The sequence below is a fragment of the Hipposideros armiger genome, unplaced genomic scaffold (genome assembly GCF_001890085.2).
Source record: "Hipposideros armiger isolate ML-2016 unplaced genomic scaffold, ASM189008v1 scaffold_316, whole genome shotgun sequence".
Lineage (NCBI taxonomy): Eukaryota > Metazoa > Chordata > Mammalia > Chiroptera > Hipposideridae > Hipposideros > Hipposideros armiger.
Window position 1 is genome coordinate 1492051 of NW_017731666.1, and position 25886 is coordinate 1517936.

At 57.7% G+C, this 25886-nt stretch overlaps 1 protein-coding gene across 6 annotated transcripts in view; it reads right to left on the reverse strand.

Moving 5' to 3' along the window:
* KCNAB2 (potassium voltage-gated channel subfamily A regulatory beta subunit 2) overlaps positions 1-25886 on the reverse strand; it is a 95656-nt gene that overhangs the window by 24964 nt on the left and 44806 nt on the right. For 2 of the 6 annotated variants that reach the window (XM_019660368.1, XM_019660367.1), the window contains exons 1-4: positions 25419-25510; positions 24147-24188; positions 15831-16074; positions 374-417 (exon numbers count right to left, since the gene is read on the reverse strand). In XM_019660368.1, coding sequence (XP_019515913.1) covers positions 374-417; positions 15831-16074; positions 24147-24180 — 322 coding nt within the window. In that variant the 5' untranslated portion in view covers positions 24181-24188; positions 25419-25510. Of the gene's footprint in view, positions 1-373; positions 418-15830; positions 16075-24146; positions 24189-25418; positions 25548-25886 lie in introns of those variants that run through there. The other 4 variants (XM_019660370.1, XM_019660371.1, XM_019660372.1 and 1 more) reach the window with 2 other exon arrangements.

The following is a 25886-nucleotide window of genomic DNA, read 5'->3' on the forward strand; positions in this document are numbered from 1 at the left end:
GTCCTCATGTTTGCCAGATGGTGTGTGTGTGTGTGTGTGTGTGTGTGTGTGTGTGTGTTGGGGGGGTACTGTGTGTGTGTGTGTGTCGGGGGGGTACTGTGTGTGCCCTGGAGGGGGCGGGACAGCATGATTTGGGAATGGAGCTCACATCTTGGGAAAGAGGAAAACGGTGTGTCTCGGTCCCTCCTTTTCCTAGGCACCCCTGGCCTCCTCGTTCCCATGGCACAGACAGACAGACACACACACACATCCATCCTGGCTCTGGGTGCAGCTCCCTCCTCACCCCCAGGGGTGGCCCCCTTCAGCCCTCGGCCAGTCCTCCCACAGCCCTGCTTCCTTGGGTGGCACAGGACCAAGGGGACCCCACACTCACCAAGCCCCAGGCAGGACACACGCAGGCCCGACTTGCCCAGGTTCCTGAAAAACAACCGCTGTGTGAGTTCTCAGCGGCCAGGACCTGCCAGCCAGCTTGGGCCCCGCACCGCTCCCAGTGCCAGCCCCCCACCCCCCGCCCCCCGCTGGAGCCCTCCGTCCCAGCTAATGCTTGTTTTGAGGCCCTGAAAGCAAGAGGGACTTTCAGAGAGAGGCCTGCTGCTCTCTTGCCTCTGCAGGTAAAGGGCCAACTGTCCCCCACTCCCCCCGCCCCACAACAGGGATTAGCCACACTGTGGGACAGGCCATGCTGGTGACAATGCCGGTGACCAGGCAGGGCTGGAGAATCACCTCAGAGAGAAAATAATGGAATAGATGTGTCTTATCTCACAGGCTGAAACAAACTGATTCCAGCCTATGGCACCAGCCACGGGGCGTCCTCCTGTAACAGGTGCCTCTTTCCATGTCCTTAGTGTCATGGTTGTGATTTTGTGTATCTTTACTCCTCCCGTCTGAGGAGCTGAGCAGAAGTTAGCCCCACTTCATGGGCCACGTGGCCCAGGGACCTGTCCCTCTGCAGGAGGAAGGGGTGGGGAGATGAGTGCTCCATTGTGGGGTGCTGGTCCCTGCACTGGGCTGAGCCCCAGCCTCTGTTGTGACCCTCGAGCCAGGGCCACTCAGGATGGTGAGATCCACACCCCCCGACAGTAATATAGGCTGCCCAGGGCTCCATCACAGGCCCACTGAAGCGCCCCTCTATGGGGCACATGCCAGGGTCCCCATGAACGGGCCATGGACCATCACTGTCCTTAGGTGGTTATGGAGAGTGGCAGCACCCTGCTGAGCACTGAGATGCCCGTCCATCCTGACACAGGCTGGTTGGGAGCCTGGGGTCAGCAGCAGGCCAGGCGGCCCTCAAGCATCTTGTCACGGGGCCGGCTGAGTGGCTCAGTGGGTTAAGAGTTGGCTTAAGAGCGCGAGCTCTGAGCAACAGGGCCGCGGATTCGATTCCCACGTGGGCCAGTGACGCTGTGCCCGAGCTGAGCTGTTGCTGAGCTGCCAACAGGTGGCAGGATGGCTCAGCTGGTGTAACAAGATTGCCTGTTCGATGTTGGGCTATGCCCGCCCACAACTAAGGCTGAACTCGGCACCTTGAGCTGAGCTGCAGCCCAGATGGCTCAGTGGATAGAGCGTGCGCTCTTAACAACAAGGCTGCTGGTTCGACTCCCACATGGGATGGTGGGCTACCCCCACCCGCAACTAAGATTGAACACGGCACCTTGAGCTTAGAGGCCACGAGCTGCTGACGGGAAGCCAGATGGCGACTGGCGCCCTCCACAACTAAGACTGAAGAACAACAACTTGTCCGTTCCCCTTCCCCCAATTCCCCAACACTGTTCCCCTCCCCCAATTCCCCAATAAAATCTTTAAAAAAAAAAAGCATCCTGTCACCAATCCCCCGACAGCTCTGTGGGGCAGGCACCCTCCTTTCCCTGATACTGTGATTCCCATTTTATGGAGGAACACACTAAACCTGCCCAGGAGTGGAGGAGCTGGGGTCCACCCAGCAGCTGGCTTGGGGAGCACACCCCCGGCCACAGTGGCACACCCCCTACCCCGCATTTTCTGGTGACACTGGATGTGAGCTGCCCAGATGGTGAAGTGGATAAGTGGAAGGGCGGGGGGTCCCAGCCATAGCCGGGCTCTGGCCTTTTTGGTGTTGGACTCCACCTCCCTCCTGGGATCCCCGCTGGCAGTCCAGTCCTGGGGCCAGCCTGGGCCTTCTGGGACAGAAGGGGCGTGACACCCTTCTAGGCAGTGGGGAGTCAGATTGCTGCGAGATGCAGAAGGAGAACCCCAGCCTCCTTCCTCAAGGGCCCCCCACTTCTAACTTCAGTGGACGATGTGTCCTCAGTTCCTTTACCCGAATCCAGTCCCCTGGGAAGGTGATGTGGGGTCTGAGCCTGACCGGCCCCTCTCTGACACAGGCCCACTCTGACCCTCCGCAGCCTCAGTTTCCCTGGTTACAAGACCCCTGGACCCCACCCATACACAGGCGGTCATTGGTGGGGGGTGGGTATACTAAACTTGGAAGCAGTTTGAACACAGTTTGATGTGTCACCACCCAATTTAAGGTAGTTTGAAATTGCCCAAATTTCTTGTCAAATTTCCTATTAAAACCAGCCCAGCTGCCAGCTCGCTGTTCTTACAGGACAGATGGGGACACTCCTGCCTGAGGAGGCAATAGCAGCTGATTTCTCTTTGGAGGATGCGGGGGAGATAAGGCAGAGGCTCTGAGGCCAGAGTGCAAGTCCTGGTTCAGCCTTCCTGGCTGTGTGGCACTGGGCATGTCGCGTAAGGGCCAGTGCCCCTGTGTGCTCATCAGCAGAAAGGGCTCACCAGGGCGCCTCACTCCGGGTGGCTGTGAGGGTGATACAACACACATGCCTGGGGCACAGGACTCTGACTGCCTGCGTCTCATTTCCGAGAGAGGCAGCACAGACAGGACGGGGGCCTGTTTCCTTACAAAAAACAACAGATGAGCCACGGGCCGAGCTGAGCTCAGCTGAAAAACAGAAAAGAAAAAAGGCTTTAAATAGTACGGTGTTAAAAAGGGAACAGCAGTCTCCCCTCGTCTTTTCCCCTATAAATCGGTGAAGTAATCGTAGGGTGCCTCAGCATTGCTTATATGCTCTAACCTAGAGCAACCTCGTTTGTGACGGCTGGAAAGGCAGGCACCACCCGTCACCTATACACTCGCATCAGGCCAGGTGTATGTAGCAGTTGAGGTAATTTTCTCCACGCTACCTAGAAAGGACCTGTGACGAGAAATTAGAACACTGCTCATAAGCAGTCTGGTAACGGAGCAAAAAGGGCTGAAGGTTCTGATCAGTGGTTCTCAACTGTCCTGGGGACTAACACAGACCCCTCTGTGGACATGTGTTCAAACATGAAAACCCTCAGAACCGTTTGCGATGCCCAGGTGTTTGCAGAGCCCCAGGGCACCTGGTCTCAATAAATCCAGGTGCTGGTGTGGGGCTGAGACGGCCCCCTCTGCAAAACCTCCCCCATGTCTGACCACGGGGAAGCAATTTCCTGGCCGGGCTCTGTGGAAGGCCAGGTTTTCGAGTGTCCTGCATTTTCCCTTTCATCAGCCTGGAACCAAGTGCCAGGACGTGCTACGTGCTGAGGGGACGAGTGGATGTGGCAGGAGACAGGCGGTGACAACAGGCTCAGCCTGTGTCTATGGCTGAAGATGGGCACGGCCTCTCGCCCACCAGAGGCGGCTGTGTTTCCTTCCGAGCCAGGCAGGGACCCAGGGCGCCTGGCTGTCCAGCTGCTTCTCCCACCCACTGCCCAACGGGAATAATTTAACAAAACTAGGGCACCGTGCGATGCCGCAATTCCCCCGCGCGAGCTGATTCCCCATTAAAATGACGGTATTAGTTCTGCCATCCGCTGCCAGGCCTCGGGAGAATGAATGCGAAGGGACAGGGCGTCTCGGGGCTAAAACCTTCACAGATACGCTGCTGAGTGGGGGTGGGGCTCTCAAGAAACCACAGCCTGGTCTGGACCGCGGCTGGTGACACGCTGCCACTCGAAACTTTCAAGACGCAAAAGGCATTTCTGACAGACTTTTCTCCCCTAATTAGAACCGACACAATGATAAAATAGGTGGCCAACTCTCTAAACCCAAATAATGTTAGTCTTCATTAATTTGGCTCATGTCTCTTCAGTGGTCTGGAAAACTTAACAAGGACTTGCGGATTTCACCTTTGCCAAGGAAAGCTCTGAGGCCCATCAAGCAGCCACCAGTCACCCCCCTTGCCACCTCCCCCCGCCAAACACTGCACCTTACACTCTGGGCAATTACAGATCCTTTAAAAGTAGTTCAGGGCCTTTCACTTTGGCCATCTGGACTGAGGACAAAAATCTGATCGGGTGATGGAAAGAAACATGGCCTTGAGCTGGTTGGATGCAGGAGGGACCAGGATGCCTTCCGGTGTCTGTGGGGTGACTACCTGTCTACAGGTCTGTCCCGCTCCCAGATTCCAGGCTCCCTAAGGACCGGCCTGGGTTTCCGGGTCTTTTTCTTTGGATTGCAGCTGGCAGAGGCAGGGTCCCAAGGGTATACCTTGGGGAGCGAGACGCCCAGGCCCTGGGGCACACCTGGGGCCCCAATGCTGGCTCCTCCTTTTATTCACTGTGCTTGGCCTCCCGGCCCCCCTCTTGGTCCCTCTGGCACGAATGTGGCACCCGGCTGCTGGCCACACACCTTTAGTTCCCTTAAAGCTGACGGGCGGTGGCTGGAGGCCTCCTCCTGGCCCCAGAGAGTGCTGCTGGGAAGGGCCAGCTTCCTAAGGAGATTGGGGGGTGGTGGTGTTACAGGTTGAGATCAGACCCCCTGCAGTCTCGGCCTGCACCCTGGCTGTGGCCCTGGGACAGTCACTGTGGAGTAACCCTGGGGGGCAGGGATCCGCGAGGCAGGGACCCCCGTGCTCAGCAAGGGAGCCGAGTGGTTTGGATTCTGACATCCATGGCAGCTGCTATGAAACATCTCTCCCGGGTATGAACCCACCTGCCCGTCCCACACCCCCAGTGAAGCTCACCTGGCCCTGCCACAGGTAAGGACACACGAGGTCCTGCAGTGAGGAGGTGCTGGGGCTGGGACCTGAACCCAGGTCCTCAGACTGCAAACCCCTCCAGTCCAATAAGCATCGCTCATCATTGTCGGTCTCACCCTCACACGCCTTCAGCATGTGTCACCCATGCACGCATGCGCACACACATGCGCGCGCGCGCACACACACACGTGCACACACACATGCGCGCGCGCACACACGTGCACACACACATGCGCACACAGTCGCCCTGAGTACACACAGTCCTCAGGCTCTTTGCGATCTGCTCCTCAATGGACCTTAGGATCTCAGGAGGGAATCACATTAACAGCCACGCTTTCCATTGACACAGTGCTTGATAGGTTCAGAAATGGTCTCTTGTATGAACTCCTTCGAGGACTGACTTAAAAATCACAGTGGGGAACAGATATCAAACTAAAAAACTGTACTGTGTTTACTCCTAGATTTTGGTCCCCACTTGAAAGATATAAACCCCCAGAGATTCTAGATTAGACAATTCCATTCTGCATTGTCCTTGCTGAGCTTAGAGGATGGGATGCAAGCCTTTTACCCCAGAGGTTCATCGCGGAACACCAAGCCTCCCCCAAGGACAGGGAAGGGAGCGGGGAGGGAACAGATGCAGAAGGACTCAGTTATTCCAGGATTCTTCTCGGGGAGGCATGGGGCTTACGACTTGTTCTTTCCATGAGGCCCAACTTGGGAGCATTGGTTTTGGGGAGGTTTAAGCTATGCATCTCGGTTGTTAGAATTCTCTCACATTCGAGTTGCCACCAATACCAGCTAATAACCAGTCTCCTCCAGTACAACTAGTCTGCCTGTGGCTTTTTCTGAGGCTGGTGGCCATGTGACTGAGTCATAGAGGGAGGACTTGGGACACTTTCTTAGGAAACCCGGGAACCAGAGACCCAACCCAGCGTTTCCAGTTTACGCAGGTGGTTTGTTATGTGGTCACTCTTCCCCCAGGAACAACGTCCTCAAAGCAACAAGGGGCCCTGGGCGCAGAGAGACTCACGGGGAGTAAGGAAGGCCAGCCCCCCAGCAGGGCGCCCCACGGCCTTGCCCCCGGGGACCCTTTGTGCAAAGCTGGGCCTCCTTCTCCACCTGTTGCATCCGCTGAGCATCTGAGCAGGGCCCTGGGTGGGGCGGCGGGGTGGGGGCGCAAGGGATGGCCGGAGGGTCCCTGCCCCTCACACTTAAGCTTTGCACCCTCTCCACATACAAGTCACAGCAAGAGAACCTGCAGCCCTGGGGGACTGAGCCCAAGCAGAGGGACACATGACAGCCTGTGTCGTCATCATGCCGGGACTGAGCCATCAGCAGGAGACTGCAGATGCGGCTCTGTGCCCTGTGGAGCGTCTGTCCTGCCTGGAGGAGCCGGTGCCTGGAGTCTGGCTCAGGTTGGGGAGGGGAGATGAACCCCATCCCATGGCTTCCTCAGTGGTCCCTGACTATCAGACCAATGCTTGTCATGGTGGCCTAGCTGCAAAGACAACAGACGACTAGCCATGAGGCAGCTTCTGGGGCCCTGTGTGCCCAGGGGGAGGGCAGGGGGCCTCTGGCCAGTGCCTGGGGTCCCCAGAAAGAGAAATCATCACAGAGTCCACTGTGGGGGACTTGGCTATTGTAACCACCTAACCCCCGCCCCAGAATGAAACACAGCGGCAGAAGGCAGAGGCGCCATCATGCCCCTTCTCTCCCTGCAGTCGTGAGGAAACTTGGGGCTGACCCTGAGCATCGATTTTATTCCTCATCAATCTACCAAGGTGAGAAAAATCCGCCCCCGGCCTCTCAGCTCGCGAACCACCCAAGTCTGAAGCGGTTTGCAGATTTACCAGCTCTCCCAGGTGGGGTGGGGGAGCCCCCCCATGCCACAAAGCCACCGAGCCTCGTACCTATATTTCATCCCTGGCTGCTTCACGCTGGCGTCACCGGTGCTCGGATGGCTCTGCACTGACAGCTGTCCCAGGCTCCGGGCCACCACGGCCACAGCGCGGAAGCGGCCGCGGGTGCCCAGGCTGGGACTGCTGGCCGCCGGCCGTCCCAGCCGCTCGTCGGGGCCCCGGCCCTTGAGGCCGTGCTCCGAGCACACGAAGGATACCTGCATGCTGAGGTCCGGCTGGCACTTAGCGCTGAGCCGCGTCCCTTCTCCTTCCGGGTTTTGAAGTCATCTGTCCCTGGAAGCCCTTCTCCACCCCCACAGCTTTATCCCAGGAGGCCAAGGAGCTGCGAGGCCTTCCTTCAGGAGCGAGGGTTTCCGAAGGCAACGACGACGACGACGGAGGAAACGCCTGTACAGCCTCCCAGGGAAGGGAATCAAATTTCCAGAAGTGCGCAAGGAAAGACCTTATCATAGAGGACTCGGAGATCGTGTGGGGGTGCCATGTGCTGCCCCCTCTCACATCTTCCTTGTCTCTGGGGGTCCCTCCTCTGCCCCCACCCTGGTCTGGCTGTGGCTGCCGGGCCCCCAGCCCAGCAGTGTCCAGCAGGGCTGGGCTACCAGTTACTCCCGACCAATGAGCGACACTGTGGCCTCTGACGGGAGAAGGAGGAGGGACAGCCCCTCCGTCGGGGCAGGGGCCTTGGGGCTGAGCTGGGACTGCTCTCCTGGGGCGGCGGCCCGGGCGCTCCCGCTCCCGGAGCAGCTGCTTCTCCAGGCTTCCCTGAGTCTCTCGGGGAGCCTGGAGTTTAACTCCTGGTGTTGCACAGCGTGGGCTGTTGGGACTCCCACTGAGTCAATTAGGTGACCGGTGAAAGGGGTAGCAGATCTCTGGTGATTCATCATTAATGAGGGGGGGACGCACAAGCGTGGGTGGGGGTGGGGGGCGTGACACTCATAGCTGCTGGGCCAACACCCGGCCAGGAAGGCAGTGCAGCCGGCCTCGGGCTCAGCTTCCCGGCAGCGGCTCCGGCCAGCTCTGTCTGTCTGCTCGTGGTTCTCACCCAGGAAAGCGGGGCTTCCACTGGGGCTTGGCACAAGGAGACGCCACATCACCAGAAATGTGGAGGATGAAAGACCACTGTGTCTGGATGACAATGACACAGGTGGCCTGAGGACAGGGAGCCGGGGAGCAGGGCCCAGAGACCTGAGAGGTTCCAGCACTTACACAGTCCTTAGGTCATAGCAGACGCGCAATAAATACTTCTGAAGTGAATGACGGAATGAATGACAGAATGAATGACAGAATGAATGAATGAATGAATGAATGAATGAAGACACCCCCCACCCTGCTTTCCCACACTCATGGCTCTGGGTTTCTCTGAAACCCAGGGAGATGCCCCTCTTGGCAGGAGGGGCTGGCATTGCACTCTGACCCCGAGCGTGCCACTCTCGCCCTGCAGGGTGGGTCCTGGCCCGAGCTGCCTTTGGGTCCTTTCTTGCCCTTTAGGAGGGGTGAGAAGGAGTCCTGGGCAGGAAGCAGGCAGTCAGCGGCCTCGCTCAGGCTCTGCTGTTATTTCCCTGCGTGATCACAGGCGGGCGTCCTGCTCTCTCTGGGCCTCCACTGACAAGACGAGGCGTGTGGTCAGAGGAGCCACTCTGTCCCTCCCAGCTGGGACCGGCAGGGGCTTCCACACTGGTGGGCTGGCTGTCCGCTTCTGCTCTGGCAGGACCCACAGAAGAATCCACCCAGAGCTGTTCACAACAGACGGTGACTGAACTTGCTCTCAGCCCGTCCCTGCCTTTTTGACACAGAAGTTAAGAATAAAACCTTGTCCAGTCCTGGGCTCCCTGCTCATAAGCTGGGCAGTGACTTTCTCTCTGAGCCTAAGGGTCCAGGTCAGGTCCCACCTGCAAAGTGCTCACCCGGGGTCTGGTCCTTGGGAAGTGCTCACAGGTGGTGTGTGTGCCCATGCTCCTTCAGCATAAAGGAACGGCTTTCTGGGGGTGGGAGCCAGTGTAGACCAGTGGGAGCCATGGGTGAGACTGGGAGTCAGTGCAGGCCCATGTGTGACTGTCCCCATCCCCCAGTAAGTGTGGCCCTTTCATCCTCCCCAAGAACACAAGCCTGACTTGGCAGCAGGAGCCACTTCCTGAGGGTGACCTGGGGACACAGGGTCTGGAAGGGCAGAGCTGGTGCCGTCGCCAAGGGGGCCCTGGTAGGTCACAGATGCCACCTACGGAGGCCAGCGGGGGTCCCTAGGACCCACAGGCCCAGCTCTGCCTCCCTCTTCCACCTGCCCATGTAAGCCTTAGGGCTTGGCTGGCCTGGGTCCCTGAGCTCAGGGCAGGCTGCGGCCCTCCCTGAGCTGAGCCCCCAGGTGGCAGGGGATGGGAAGGTGGGGGGGCAGCCTGCAGTGCTGACCCCATTCACCTGCTGCCCCTCCCTCCATGAGCCCCTGGCACTCGAAGACAATAGGCCCCAGGCTTCAGGGAGCCCACAGACCCTCTGAAGAGGCCAAAGACCAAAGACGGTCGACTCTGCCTCTGGCCCCTCCCCAGGGCTCACGGAGCTCATAGTCCCAGGCAGGTTGCTCAATGCAGTACCAGGGCGCCAGACAGCTTGTTACAAATGCACATTCCTGGGCCTCGCCCAGACCAACTGGATCAGCGATTCTGGGGCTGGGCCTGGGAAGCTGTATTTTCATCAAGCTGTATTTGCACCTGGCCCAGGGGAGGTGGGAATCTCCTACTTCATTCTTCCTTACACATCTCGCTGTGCTCTGGCAAACTCTCGGATCCCACAGAGCTGGCATCTCACTGGTTCTCAGGGGCTGCTCTCCACCAGGTGGTGCGCTCTCAGCACCACCGAGTTAAGTGAGATCCACAGAGACTTAGTCACCTGCCTCATCACACAAACCAGCAATTCCACTCCTAGGTCTGTGCCCAGAGAACAGAAAACATACACCCACACAAAAACTTGCACACAGATGTCCACAGCCGCGTTATTCACGATAGCAAAAAAGTGGAAACCTTGATGTCCATCAACTGACAAACAGATAAACAAAGCAAGGTCCATCCACACAATGGAATGTTACTCAGCCATCCAAAGCAGGCCGTACCGACGACACACGCTACGACACGGATGGACCTGAAAACATGATGCTGAGTGAGAGGCCAGCCACGAAAGGCCACGTATTGTAGGATCCCATTCACGCGGAATGTTCAGAACAGGCAAATCCACAGACAGAAAGTGGGCTGGTGGTTGCCAGGGGCTGCGGGGAGTGGGGAGCTGCGGAGTGGGTAGCTAATGTGGGTAGAGGGTTTCCTTCTGGGGTGATGAAAATGTTCTAACATAGATGGTGGTGACTTTTGCACAACTCTGTGATATACTAAGGCCACTGAATTGTACACTTCAAATGGCTGCATGAGTTATCTCAATAAGGCTGTTACCAAAAAAAAAAAGAAAAAAAAGTCATCTACCTGAAAAGCCTCCGGGGCTTCACGCTTACTGTCCCTGTGCAAGTGCCCTTCCTGCTTCTCTGCCTTTGCACGTGTCATACTCTGACATCAGCTCAGATGGTACCTGCGGTGTGACGCCAGCCCCCCAAGCACCAGTAACCTCTCTGCTCCAGTGCCACTGACCACACCCTCCCCAGTGACAGCAGGGGGCTGGGGACATTTGCTGGCTCCCCCAAACATCAGCAGGAGTCCAGACTTCACTGTCCCAAGGCTTGGGACAGAATCCCAGTCCTCGTCCTGTGGGATGTGTGTGGGGACCATGAACATGACTATCTGACCTCAGAACTGTGCTGGGGAATCCCAGACAGACGTGCTGACTCCAGGAGAGGACGGTGAAGCACGGAAGTGGGCATGTGGGTTTTTAAAGGCCAGCCAATCTGTCTACTTGCCCAAAACGGGTTACGATTCCTTATATTCTTAGAAAGTTCACAAGAACTCACAAGAATGGAAAGCGGAAACCTTAAAACCGTGACCTGAACTTGCCACAGTCAAATGTCACTCCAAAAGGGCCTCTCCTTGCAAACGTGCTTAGGTGGACAGGAGGGTGAAACGGGCTTCGGGCAGAAGCACTGAGCGTGGATGGCTGACTGATCCAGTCGACCGTTGGGTTCTTTTCCTGCCTCCCTGGTACCTGCTGTTGTTAAAACAAGCAGTTGGTTCCTGCTGTGATTAATCAGCTACGCTGCCACCCCAACGATCAGCTCTGCTGTGTGCCCACAGGCTGCCACTGGAGAGGGCTTCCTGGGAGAGAAGCTTCCAGCTCCGCTGCCTGGGACCCACCCCCACCCCACCTCCTCTAGGATGGCTTGGAGAGAAGGCGAGCTGGGCCCAGCCAGGTCCCTCCCCCAAGATGGGGACAGGCTCACCGTGGGGGGGGAAAGGACACCCTCCCTGCACAGAACGAGGCCAGGGAGGCCTCAGGCCTGGGGCAGTTTTATAGGCGGCTTTAAAAGCACAGACTAAAGCAGCAACTCAAGAGTGAGGATCAGTGGCTGCGCCCTGCAGAGGCCGGGGCCTCCCCTGTACCCGTCAGGCTGCCCTGACCGCTGAACGGAGCAGGGCTGCACCCAAAGGTCCTTTCCTGCCCAGGGAGGAGGGGCAGATGCTGGAGCGTTGGGGGCTGCCCCAGTGGGGCCGTGGGACGGGAGGTCCTCGGCCCCTGAAGTTTCTAAGAGCAAAGGACGCCAGAGCGGTGGCCTTCCTGGAGGAGGTGTCATCTGTAGGTAAGAGCTGAAGGGAGACCCCTCAGGGGCTGAGTGCTGGGACTGTGGCTTCCTTCCGGAGCCCACACCCCAGTCAGGTCCGGCGCTACTGGCCTGAAAAGATGACTGTAACCTTATTTGGAAATGGGGTCTTTGTAGATACAATTAGGATGAGGTCATACGGGAGTAGAATTGCTCTAATTCAATGACTGGTGTCCTTATAGAGACAGAGAGATTTGGAGACAGACAGATACCCACAGATGGAAAACAGCCACGGGAAGACGGAGCTGGAGCCTGGAGAGGTGCGTCTACAAGCCCAGGAACGCCAGGGACTGTCTGCAGCCACCAGCAGCTGGGAGAGGCAGGGAGAATCCGCCCCTCGAGCCTTGAGAGGGAGCATGGCCCTGCCCACGCCCGGATCAGTCTTCTGGCCTCCAGACTGTGAGAGAATAATTGCTGCTGTTTCGGCCACCGTTTGTGGCTCGGTCATGGCGGCCGCAGGACCCTGGTCCAGGACCTGTTCCCAGGTGGACCCATCCCTGCTTGGCCTCCTTGACCGGTCCACTCCCACCATCTCTCTTTGGTCTCTGCTCCTCCTCTCCTGCCTTTCCTCCTGCCACAGCATCCTCTTTCGTACTGTCCTTTAAGACACACCCAATTCCCCGCACTTCCAGGAAGCCCTCCATGACTGGTCCAGCTGGAAGGAACCTCCGGGGAATAACTGAGCAACTCGGTCAAGTCTGTTCAAAGGACTTGACCACAAATCAGGTGCTGCCTGGTGGTCTTCTTGGCTCGTGGTAAGAGCCCACGCAGGCCTCCTTGCACTGCTGGAAGCTTGCGACCAGGGCTTCCTGCTCTCCTCATCTGGGCTGCGGGAGAGGCTTAGATGCAGCTTCCAGTCCTGCTGTCAAGGAAGCAGCAGGAGACATTTCACGGGAGAATATTCCGGAAAGTGCATTAAGATCAAGATCACTCAACACCATCAGCCAGTGCTTACAGGGGCTTGAAATGTTCTAGTGCTGGGAACAGACAAGGGCCCTTCTTTCCGCGGGGTGCAGAGGGGCGAAAACAAGGTGACGGACATAGGGGGAGGGGTGAGAATGAGAATGCGACCGGACAGCAGGCCTGGAATGACTTGCCAGGCATTTATTTAGACTGGGTGGTCGGGAAAATGTCTTCAAGGAGTCAGATGTCAATTATGGGAGCGAGACAACTGTGTGGAAATCGGGGGGATGCACCTTCCAGGCAGAGGGAACAGAATATGTGAGGACCCTGAGGATGGAGTGAGCGCGGCCCATTCGAGCATCCTGACCAGGAAGGAGGAGGGTCCGAGCTGGAATCAGAGGCGGGCATGGGCCGCGCAGGCCCTTGTAGGGAATTTGGGTTCGTTCCTGGCGCCGTGGGGGAGCAGAGGAGGAACCCAGGTCTGGTGTCCTCAGGCACCGCGTGGGCCCAGGCCACAGCCTCCAGGCTTCCAGGGCCGCAGCAGCTGCCCCGACTGAGGCCACATCTCTCCATCATTATGGCCAGGTGGCCCTGGGGAGGGGCAGCTTACACGGGGACTGTGCAGGTTTAAAAATTCAGTGCATTTATTTTATTTAAATAGCAAGAATTGAAGACAGTTTAAAGAAAATGGGGGAAGTTAGGAAGCAAGCTTTTCCCAGGCTGCAGGCTCCCTGATAGGATGCCCAGGCCCACGGTGCAGTGTCTCCCTGCTCCACTGAGCAGCACTTATCTAGAGGCGTTATCTTTTTTATATTAATATTTAAGACCGAGTTTAACGGGGTCCTAACCCAGCTGCTGACGGGGAACGTTAACTGCGGGACGGCATTCATCCAGGATCTTTAATAACTGGTGGGGTTAGTCGTGGAAATGCCCCTGGGATGCAGCAAGATGAAACCCGCCAGATAGAGATGGCCCCACAGGTGTGACAGCCTCTGGCCCATCCAGCGTTATGGGCGTGGGTGGTTTTCCTGTCAGCGCCATGCCTCAGGCAGCAAGTTTCCCAGGGTACTTCAGCCCCACAGTTAGTTCAGCACATTTCACAGGTGGCAGATTTTTCTTGTGGTGTCAGGCAAATAAGGGGTTTGTCCTTGTCTTCCTGCCCATGTTTGTGTCCATAACAAAGTGCCACAAACAGAGGGGCATCAAACAACAGAAATCGATTCTCTCCCAGTTCTGGAGGCCAGAGTCTCAGGCTGAGGTGTCGCAGGGGCCATGCTCCCTCTGAGGACTCTAGGGGAGGATCCTTTGTGCCTCTCCCAGCTTCTGGGGGGCTGCGGCATCCATTGGCTTGTGGTAACATCACTCCAGTCTCTGCCCCCGCCGTCATCACATGGCCTCTTCCTTGTGTGTCTTCACACGGCTTTCTTATGGGGACACCAGCCTAAGGTTACTCTACTCCGGTATGACCTCATCTTAACTAATGACATCTTCAATGGCCCCATTTCCAAATAAGGTCACATTCTGAGGTTCATGAAATTTTGGGGGTCACGATTCACTCCAGTGCACCCTCCATCGCAGGTCATATCCACAATGGAGGGAGCTGGGGTCTTCCCAGGGGGCGCAGGACCAGCTCTGGCCGCCCTGCCTCATCCCTACTTCTCTCGCCTTCCTCACTCTGGTCCAGCTCTGGGACTTCTCTCTTTTCCTCAAACACGCCCCCGTCCCCTTGTCCTAGAAGGTTCTTCTCCACATCTTCAAGTGGCCCCCTTCCGATGGCTCGGGTCTCAGCTGTCCCTGGCATCCCTTTACTGCTTAGATGCTTCCTGGCTTTTTCTCGGCCTCTCCAAGAGTATGGAAACTCTGTCCTTGTCCATGCAGCATCTAGCTGGTTACCGGGAGCCAATTAGACCCCCCATAAGCATTTGCTGAATTAAAGAAAAGTGCCAATGACTAGCCAGAAAAAGAAAAAAATATAGTCTTATCTCCCTTTTGAGACATTTCCATCAGAATGAGGAGCTCTTTGGGGCCAGACTCGCTGACCCTGTGTTCTTCTCTTACAGCTGGATTTACAAATACAAAGCCTTCAGAATTCTGCCATCTAACGGACACACCGCAGAAATGTTTTGTGTCTTTAAACCACAACCACTTGTTCAAATAATGAGCGGAAGGCCCCAACACATTGTTCCTAGGAGACAATGTTAAAGCAACAGGGCTGGTCTCTGCTCTGCTCTCCAGACACCCGCAAGATAACCCCTGGGGCTGTGTTCACTGGGAACCAAAGATTTAGGGTGCCAGGTCAAATATAGGACACCAGTTAAATCTGAACTTCAGATAAACAACGAATAACTTTTTAGTATGAGTATAATGGGTCCCAAACACTACCTGACATACTTATACTAAAAAAAAAAAAAATCGCTGTTTATTTGAAATTCAACTGGGGATCCTGTATTTTAATTCGCTAAACATGGCAACAGTACACAGACTGGGCAGGGAAGGGTCCCCTCTGGCCGACTGGCTCTTGCAAGGGCCTGTCCCTGGGAGGCACAGGATAAAGCTGCATACATGCAAATGATACATGAAAACACAAGCTCTGGGGCTCGGGCCACTTTCTGAGAGCTTCAGAGGAGAAAGTGGGCCAGCCAGAGAGCTGTCCCAGATGCTGACTTCAAAGACCAGAGAGCTCAACTGAATGTCCTTCTAAGGTTCCAAACAGCCCTATGAGCCTGTCATCTGGAGAACACAGGGGACATTTAATCCACAGTCTTTGCTACCATAGTTACAGAGGCCAATCCAGGGGCCACCTGTTGCAGACCACTTCCGCGAGGACAGAGGACAGCCCGATTTAGGGTCAGAAAGGAGGGGAGCGCATCTTTGCCCCCATGACCCACCCTGGGTTTCTGGTGCCAGGATGGATTTGTCGATGAATTGAGCTTTTTCACTAATTCGTGTGTCGTCAACCCCTAATAATTACTTTGTCCCAATGATGCTGCAAGAAGACGAATGAAAGAGCATGTCTACCCCTGCTGCAAAGTTTTTTTCAAGAAACCACATGTTTTTTTCCCCCATGGAGAATGTATCAAACTTAACAGTACGGATTTTTGGAGGACAGAACTATGCAGGCTTCCATTTTCTTCTTTTATACGTTTCTATGTGGTTGGAATTTTTAGACACAAAATATTTATCCCAATGCACACGATAAAGTTGTTTTTCGGGTTCCCTGGGCTGCACCCCCTGCAGGCCCCGCCCCGCCCCGCCCTGCGCGGCCCTTACCGGTACTTCATGCCGGTGCGCCGGGCGGTGCAGCTGTCCAGGGAGAGGCCGTGCATGCAGAGGAAACGCTCCATGTTCCTGGCCTGGGCGGCCGCCCGCACCTCCCACAACCGCTGCAGCTCCAGCGCGTCGGGCTGGCGGACGGGCTGCAGGGCCCAGTCAGAGTGACACCTGCTGCTCACGCTTCTCAGGCTCTCGCTGTACGTCATGGACAACATGGTACCGTCTGGCCTGGGAGCTGCCACTGTCCAGACGGGAAACGCCGAGTGGCGATGGGTTAGAGAGCATGCTGCTGTCCCCCAGGGCCCAGGCTGGACGCTGGCCCCAGGGCAGGGGGGATGCCAAGACACATCCTCCAATGAGTGGCCACCAAGGCGTGCTGGTGCCTGGGGACGCAGCTTGGCCCCTGGTAATACCTCTTGGAGTGAGATTCTGGGTTCTTAAGGCTGTGGTGGCCAGGGACTCGGGCTAAGCCCCCCTGTTTGCACCACTCTCCCCTTCCCCACCCCCCACACCCGCACTGTGGGTCAAGCACAGGCAAAGCTGCACTCCAGGCGGGAGGACTGAAGGTGCCCCAAATGAAAACGGGAGTGGGGGGGGGGCACGGAGAACATGCAGTGAGCATGAGCCTCGAAGCAGAAGACACGGCGGCAGGGCGCCCTCTGGAGGCGTTCCCCGGTAAGACCAGGGCAAGGGCTATGCCCTGGTAGCAGCACACGCATGGCTGTCCTTGAAGCAAACTCCAGGGTGATTAAGCCCACCTGCCGGGGGAGGGGGGCCACCCCGGGAAGGCTCTATTCATCTGTTCACAAGCCTTGTAAAGGGAATGCCATCCACACACAGGCTCTCGGCTTGCAGAAAGCACCCTTGCACCAGCACAGCTCTCTGGGCCCTATGCTCTGTGATCACTGAGTATGTCACAACCCACGAATTCTTGCACTTATGGGGGAGCGATGGGCGGGATAGGTTTAGTAGGAAGATGTCAAAGCGCAAACGTTAAGAACCATGGCTAAACAGTCACCTTAAATGATGGCGACACTCCCTCGGAAACTAAAACCAATATAACTCCATAAACAGGGAAGCTGGCGATGTAAACGATAGTCCATCGGATAATGGAAATCTGTGCAGCCTTCAAGAGCGAGGCATCTCCATGTGTGCTGACATGCAAGGAGTCCTACGAGAGGGCGGTTAAAGGCCAGCGAACAGGCGTGTGTACAGAACGCGGCCATTCGTGTGAATTCACGGGCATGGCGAGCAAATGAGTGCAGGTTGCGTCACGCCTGTGTGTCCATAACTGGCAACAGGGACATGGTCACAGGGGTCGGGAGTAGTCTACACTCCAGGGACGCCTCCCCTGCACCTGACCACAGCCCTCTGCCCTGGCCCGGATGCCAGCACAGTGGCCCCAGCATCATCACTGTCACCAAGGAGAGACGGTGAGGTGGGGAGTCGCCAACTCAGCTGGGTCAGCTGCAGAGTGGGACCCTGGAGCCCAGCCGTGGGCGTTGGAGGAACCAGCACTGTCCCCTCCCCAGGTGCCCTCAAGGGAGCACAAGTTCAGTTTTCCCTGGGAAGAGCCGCGAGGGCTGGGGGGGAGCTGAGGCAGCTTTGGATGCTGCTGCCTAGTCCCTGAGGGTGGAGGTGGCACTGGAGTTGCCCTGGGTCAGCCCCTTCCTTGAGTGCTCTCTCCACCCCCACCGGACACTTCATACCCCCCTTTCTCTGCTGCGCTTTTTCTCCACAGCGTGTGCCGTCCTCTAACATGCTAGAGTCTTCTCTAATCATCTTGTTTGCTGCACTGGAGCCCCCTGAAGGTCGGGTTCTCCTGCCTGCTGTCACCACTGTACGCTCGGTGTCCAGCAGCGGCTGGGTGTTTCCCTGGCAGTGCCCCCTGCACCTGTCGGGGCTGGGCTGGCTCCCTGGCCCAGGCGCAGGCTCTTCGCAGGGGGTGGGTGGGGGACTTCCGGGCCAGGACTTGCTTTCACATGGCTCGGATCATTCGGGGCCCAGGACCTCTGGCGTCCCCCAAGGGTTTGGACGGAGGTCTCCGATGGATGCTAAAGCAAGCAGGGGTTTGCCCCTGGCATGAAAAACCCTACCTTCCAGGAGAATCACTCTGTGGGCAGGAGAGGGGCCCGGGGCTCCAGGGTAAGGGTTTGTCTTAGGAAAGGCAGCAGCACCAGCTCCCTCCTCACCACCAAGTGTGCGCAGGACAGGCAGGCAGCTGCTTCAGAGGGGGCGGTGTGGTCCGCTGCCAGCCCTGTGTGGGGCCAAACCAGCCAGTCCTGTCTTCCCTGGGGTCCGTGTTCAGGGAGAAGACCAGCAGGCCAGCTGCAGGGGCTCTTCCCAAAAAGCAGGGTCCACCTCAGGCACTCGGGCCCAGCCAGGCCAAGATCAATAGCCATTAGCTTTGAAGACATTACTGACAAAAGAGGCACCCTGGTTTGGTTTGGCTCTGGAAATCTAGCCAAGCCCCGCGGCTGGGATGACAGTGTGGCTTAGTGCTCAGGTTCTGGACAGGGGCAGCCCTGTCTGTCACCTACTCAGTGCGACCCCGGCAGGCACCTGGCTGCTCTGAGCCTCAGTCTCCATGTTGGTGAAGTGGCATGAGCAGAGGCTGTTGCACAGGCTGCCTCGGGCCGCATGGGCCCAGCCTGGACAGCTGGGCAGGGGCTGGTGTTGCAGCCGGAACGTGCCCTGTATGGGGAGGTGGCCACCAGCAATGAGGCGTGGGATATGACGCCAGTAATGATAAGTGGTGTGGAGACAAAAGGACAGGGGCTGGCAGGCAGGGCAGGTCTCTTGAGAGCGCACACTTGACCATGGGCTTGATTGGCACGAGGGAGCTGTGCAGGCACCAAATATCACCAGAACATGCTGACTAGGAGGAAATGCAGATGTTAATAATCACCCCGGTCCTGCAGAGAGAACGTATGTTCCTAATGAGATGGGTGCAGGCCAGGGTGTAGCCGGGTGTGGAGGGCGCCCTCTGTGGGGGCTGGGGTCTCCCCTGTCTGGGATCCATCCTTCGTGCAGCTTTGGGAGCAGGCCTGCACATAGGGAGCAAGAATCTCTTGCTGTGAGTGTCCTGTGGTGCTGAGCAGGCCGGGGTGTGGGTGAGCATGGTGGCTGCTGGCCAAGGGTGGAGGGGTGAGGATGTGGCGCTCATGAGGGGTCTGTGGCCAGAGGGCCACACACAGTGAGGGGGGAGTGGGGGGAGCTGGGCGATGTTCCCCGCTCCTGAGGTCCTCGAGGGAGGCAAGATGCCACGAAGAAAGAAGGACAAGGGACCCTCAGGTACGAGTGCTGCCAGTGCGAGAGGACAGAGCTCGGCCCGCTTCCTCTGAAGGCAACCGGGGCCGGGTTGGGTCCTTGGACAAAGGGGCCCCAGGAAGACACGGCCGGCCGGGAGAAGAGAGAGCAAGGCCAGCCTTGGGGCTCCTCCCAACCTCTCCCTCCGCCACACCTTCCTGCCCCGGCCACCCCCATATCAAGAAAAATCAGCCTCCCCCCTCAATACCCATTGCTAATTACGGGGCCCCTACAGGTTCTTCCTGCTTGCAGATCTGTTCTTGTGGAGGCCAGCGGGGCTCAGGGGAGTTCTCGCAAGCGAGCCCCGAGCACCGTGATGGAGAGGGAAGGAAGCCCTTAACCTCATTAAGTCAGTGGGAATCACGGCCTCCCTGAAGAGCCTTCACCTGGAATTTCTGAACTGTGGCCTGTTTACCGAAAGCCACCAAACCAGGAGGTTTGGGAGGAAGCCCACATGTCTCTTTTCAACAGCGATGTCCCTGTCGCTATTGGAGGAAACCAGCCAAAGCTCCTGAAAGCGGGAATGCTGCAAGCGGCATCGTTCTGGAGCTCGGCTCTACAAGGCACGGCAAGCGTCAGGGCAGAAACAAAATTATTTTTGTTCGACAACGACAGTCAGCCAGCCAAGGCCCAGCCAAGCAGCCCGGCCCGTCAGGCCCGCTCAGGCCTGCGCATTTCCAGACAGCCACCAAACGTCCTGCTGTCATTCCTGGGAACACCGAAAATGCTGACTCTCACTGGGGAGCCCGACAAGATGCGAGCTGGATGCCTAGGCCTCCCTGGACAGACGGACAGGACAGACAGCTCACACCTGCAGGCCTGGGAGCAGGCACACAGGAGCCGGAGGGTGCCCACCCGCCTCACCCCAGCGCTCATCTCGCCGTTACGCAGGGCCAGCATGTGGGGAGGTTTTCCACTTTGAGAAAAATATACAGGGTCTAATTTCAGATCAGCCAAATGCACCCCCAAATACTGTCCCTTTGTTAATCTGTTCTTGGGACACTGGTCCCCAGCCGCGCCCCCGAAGGCACTGCCACTGACTCCAGGAGCTGAAGGGGCCACTCACCTGCCTTCCTGGAGTCTGCTCGTTCAAAAGCACACAGTCTAGTTTATTAGGGTTCACCAGACGCTCTAAGGATCTGGCGCAGCAGTGTTTTCATTAGGGAGTGTCACTGCAGGACGTCAGAGGCAGCTGCTAAAGGAGATGAGTCCCCCAGGGGTCGGGCTTGGAGGCAGCAAGTCCATTAGTCCTATTAGGGCTGTTTCATCTCCATGCAAGAGGCTGAATTATTCACGAGAGCTATGGCCCTAAAAGCCCTGGAAATGCAGGTCTGCGGTGCAGCCGGCCCAGCTGTCTGGCGTTGGGGCTGGGAGGAGCGGGGGGCACCAGCCAGGGTCTTGCCATTCCCCCCGGCCCACCCCCTGCCTCCACTGCCCCAGAGTGCCAGGGACACGACCCTGGGAACCACAGGTGGAGGGGGCGGGCTGGGCTTTTTGTTATTTGAGGATGGGACCCAGGCTTGCAGCTCCGCCCTGCCCCCCATGGCATGTGACCATCACCCACATGAAGGGGTTGGGGTCTGAGGAGACCTCCCCTAGGCCCAGGCTGGTACCTGGTACCTTAAATGGCTGGAAGGTTCTGAAAGCCTGTTATTAGACACCTCTGCCCCTCCCCCCAGGTAGGGGTGCAGGGGCTATGCTGAGCCCCTTTTCCAGGGTCATGACCCCAGGGGCACTTTAGGTTACCCCAGGATGCCCCAAAGTGTCAGCATGACATTACCTTCCAGCTAAAGAGGCCAGTGCGTGTGGAATTTTGGGTAGAGGCTGAGCTGTTTACCCCATGATAAACCTGAAAGCAGGTGGCTGCCACCTGCCTCCGCGGGTCGGGGGGAATCACTGCCCCAGGCCCATAGTAGAAAGTACACGAAACGCGAAATGTGAGGCCTCTCGGGAGAGGACAGAGGACATGGAACCGGAGGTGACTGGCAGTGGTGATTATCCGGAAAGGCCTTAGCGATGGGAATGAGACGGCTCCTCTCAAAGGCCCAAGCCCACTATGTCACATGTTCCCCTTGGCTGGAGGTGGCCCTGGGCCACACGTTGGGTGGTGGTCATCAGCATGACATGATTTGAATGAGGCCCAACTCCTCCCCCTGGGTCACTGCTCCTCTCTGTTAACACAACGTCCCCCTCAGTGCCTGTTGGTTGACAAGCCTGGGGACGTGGTCCTGGCACCCTGGTCCAGGGTTCCTGCACCCTTCACTCCCTTTCCTGTGGTCCCTGTGCTTCTGCCCTTCTCCATCTCTCCTGGTCACCCACACCCAGCCTCTGTCCTCCGTCTTACTCCCTGAGACCCACCTTCCTTCCTACAGCACAGCCCCGACCGTCGCCCTGCTCAAACATCACCGATGGCCGCCCCCTGCCCACTCGATGCTCCTTAGCTTGGCATTCAGGCCCGCCCTGGCCAGAGCCCCACCCACCTCCATGGCCCTGACGGCCTGTCTGGGTAAACACCACTTCCTGTTCTCTGTCGGCCTCACCAAGTTGTGGCTCAGGCTGCTGCATCTCCTGGAACGTTCCTCCTGATTTCTGTGTTGAATTCTGTCCGGACTTCAAGGTCCAGCTCGAAGCCCCAGTGCTGCCTCCTCCGTAAGGCCTCCCCGACTCTCAGCTGGCTGCCATCCGTCCCTCAGAGGCCCAGCAGCTCTTTGGATTTCTCTCAGACACGCTTTACCTTCTAGGTACTATTGGAGTTATCTGGGCTCTGCGGTAGGTTGTATGACTGTTGCTCGTCCCTCTTCCCCTCTGTATCACGTGACTGGCTCCTCTCACGGCGGGGAGGGGGGTTGGGAGGGGAGCATCTTTCTTGCCCTCTGACATCGGGCTGGGTCATGAGACTTGTTTTGGCCACAACCATGAGCAGAAGTGACAGTGTGCGGGTTCTAACTATAGGCCTTCAGACATCACAGGTTTCTGCTTTTCCTCTGACACTTCTGCCACGAGAAGAATGTGCCCGCGACAGCCCCTGGCCAAGCACGATGGGAGGATGACCCAACCTGAGCTCAGAGCTGAGCGCAGCCTAGATAAACTGACTCTAGTCAACCCCCTGACATATGAGCAAGAAACGAATGCTCCTCGCTGTAGGGCACTGAGTTTTGGGGATTGTTTGTTATGCGGCGTTCTGCGTAACAGCTGACAGATACGGGAGTCTTAGCCCTCTTACTGTCTGTCAGATCCTGACAGATCACTGGTCAGATCCTGCCTGAGGTTGGGACACACCTTGAAATCCTTTGCCGTTACAGGAGAGGCTCCACACTGGTGACTTAACCGTGCAAGAGCCATGTCAGTGCCTGGGGGACAAGGGTGCCCCGTTGGGAGTGGCACCCAGCATGCTGAACCAAGATCCCACCCCTTTAGAGGTCATCATCAGAGGCCCCACAGCGACACCGAGTGTCTGTGTGAAGAAACTACACTGGAGATCCAAAGGCAGGACAGCCAGAGCCTGTAGCATTGAACATGGAGCTGACAGGCAGAGAGGGATGTGGGAATGCACTCCTCCAACAGAGCTTGCCGTAAGGCGAGAAGGCCTGGTGGAGACCGGATGCTTATCCAAAGGGTCCCCAGAGGGGTGGACGAGACATTGGATCCGTGGCGTTCCGAGGGCCAGCGAGGAGTGTGGAACACCGTCTCACTTCGACTCGGTCACACCCAACAACCTCCTCGGCCCCTCTCACAGGCCAGGCCCTCTCGGCTGGCCGGTCTGTGCCGGGACTTTTCTGCCTGTTGGTCTCACCTCACTCCTTTCCTTCCGGGAGGGAGGTGGGCTCGGGATGTGTGAGGATGCAGTTCAAGTGCATGTTTGGTTTCACTGGTCAGATCCTGCTGGGACGAGTGTCACACATCTGCGGTGACATGTTATACCATTGCATACATACGCAGGGATGACCATTTTATCCAGTGAACACATTTGCAAGCCCATGTTTAGCTCTGTTTCAGGCAAAACCTTATCTAGCAAAAATTTGAGTAGAATGAAAGGCTTGGTCATCTCTCCAGAGCCCTCTGTAAGAAGGGGGACCGCATGGGAGACGCTGAAGCAGTGGCAAAATCAGCTGTGGACCCAGGCCCACGGTCACGCTCAGAGGTGCCAGTAACTGCCCCACGGCCCCATTAGTGGTGGGCGTTTGCGACGCTGGAGAGTGAGACCTGCCAGGCCTGAATGCCAAGATGCACAAGAGACACCAGGGCCCTGCCCCTGAGAGCCACGCCGAGTCCCCACACAGTCCCAAGGCTGGCGGAGCTGACCTGTAGGTTCCTCCCCCTGACATTTTGCCGACAGGAAGAAAATGTCAAAGTAAATTCCTCAAGATTCTGGGAAGCATGTGTCCTCGTGGGGCGCCCCCTACTGTACAGGTTAGGAAGAGGCCGCCTCGAGGAAGGGTCAGCAGAGACGACCCTGACTGACTGTGCCCGTTCCCCGGCCACTAAGCCCACAGGGGCACAACCTCTCGCCAAGAAGGGATAAGCATGAGAAAGATGTCAGCGAGTTCCCCTGACCCCATCCAGGTCACATAGGAGCCGCACCCCCCAGGTGGGGCTGGCCTTTGATTACCCTGAGAGCTCTGTGGGCTACACATCAGTTCAAATCCAAGGAAACAGGGAGAATGGACGGGACACAGCGTCTTTTACTCTGAGAACTTCAGCCGCTGCCGGAAGAGGGAGGCTCGAAGGCAGAGTCTGCGAGAGCGAAGCAGGCATCACAAGTCCCTTTGCTCCAATCAAAGCAAATTCTAGAAGATCAGCACAATGAACCCGGCTTCAGGTTTTTTTCATCGGGGCATTACAAATGCCTCGTGGGTGGGCACCCAGAGAGAACCGGAGCCTGGCCCTCGTCCGGGGGGGTTTTCGCTTCGGAGAAACCACCAGCCACCTGGACCGGGGTGCGCGGCCCTCCCACCCGCTCCTCTGCCTTTGGCTGTGGATTTAGGGAAATGGAGGGCTCGTTACCTGTAAAACTGGAGCTGTCTTTTGGGACTCCCATAGCGAGTACTGCGGACAGCAATGGAGGAGAGAGAAAAGGAGAGGGAAGGAAGAGAGAGAGTCCACAATCGGCATTAACCACAGGGAGGTGCGAGCAGGAAGCACCAGCGACACCCCGCAGCCCCGGCGACACCCCGCAGCCCCGGCGACACCCCGCAGCCCCGGCCCCACCCCGCAGCCCCGGCCCCACCCCGCTCTGCTCAGGGCTGGCGGGAGGGTGCACGCTGGGTACCAAGCGCTCGAAGGGAGCGCCACCCAGTGGCACACGGAGGCAGAGCCCCGTTGTGTGGGACACGGGTCCTCCCGTGCCTGCCTCACTCCCACACAGAGTGGGAACTGAAGACAGAGGAGGTAAACCCTGGGGGGCAGTCTGTTTGGGTTTTAACGAAATATGCTTGAGAACAACAGTTGAAAACCCTCAAACCAAGAAGTGCCTGTCACCCCACTCGCCGGCAAATCTGCGAGTGACGGTGGCGTTTTAGGACCTTGATGAAGGAGGGGCACCCCGTTTCCCTGTGGTTTCCATGGATACTCGCTGAGGCTCGGGCCCTGACAATTATCTAGAAAGATCCAATAGCTAAAGCACTAATGGGCCCCCAGGATGCCACCTGGGCCCCAGCCTTTCGTGACAGCGATAGTGACTGCCAGCTGGGCTCTGTGCTCCGGCCGTGGAGCCAGCAGCTCTTACCCAGTGCCCCCCGCCTGTCTCCCGGGTCCATCCGGGAGTGCATGCCAACAGAAAGACCCAGAGCTGGGTTTGAAAGTGGCCTCCCTGAGGAGGAAGTCCAGGGTGCCTGGTGAGCACCTGCCCACCCCCGTCCTCCCCAACATTTGTGGATGGGCAGACACTGTTCTCCATAGACCTGCAAGGCTTTGAGCCTCACTCAGGCTGTTGGGGGAGCTGGAGGGGCCACAGGGGGTCCAGGAGCCTCGATGTGTAAGGTAAGAGAAACAGAGGCTAGGAGGGACCCCCCACTCACTTTTGGGCCTCTGTTACCTCCAGCGGAATATTTCAGGAGAGGCGGGGACAAGGCGGGAGTCTAATCCTGGTTCCATCCCACCCAGAAAATTCTGGGTTTTTCTTTCCCATTTTGGTCTTAAACGTTTCGGTCCCTTTCCTTGGAGAAAATGCACGCCCGCTGCACCTCACTGCCCTCTGGGTCAAGGGGAGGAGAGTGGCCTAGGGGATCCCTCCCAGAGGCAGGGCTGACGCTGGGGAGGCCTGGGGGTGGGGGTCACCTGTAGATCATGCCGGGGGAGCCCGTCTGCCGCAGGGAGAGCCGCGCTGGGGAGCCCGTGGTCGATTCTGGATACATGGAGCTGGACTCACTTGTCCCGACCTGCTCTCGTCTTCACAGAGGGAAGGTTCTGGAGGGAGAGCAAAGCGGCGGGAGGCGGTTAGGAAAGGCCAGTCAGCTGTGGCCGGGAGGCTCTGTGGGGGCGAAGGCCCCGTCCATGGGGCACTGGCATGTCCCTCATCGCAGACAGACAGACGGACCCAGGGGGGCTCGGATGAGGCTGATGGTCAGGTCCAACGGCTGTGAAGTATTCCCATCTCTCCCCCCCACCGCCCACCAACGCTCCCCTGGGGTCCTTTGCCCACACCCCGCCCAGGCTGCTTTTCTGAGGCTCTCAGAGCACTTTTTTGTTGCCCAAACTCTGCAGAAACGGTGGCCCGAGAGGGAATCTGTGGACTTTCAACTCTGG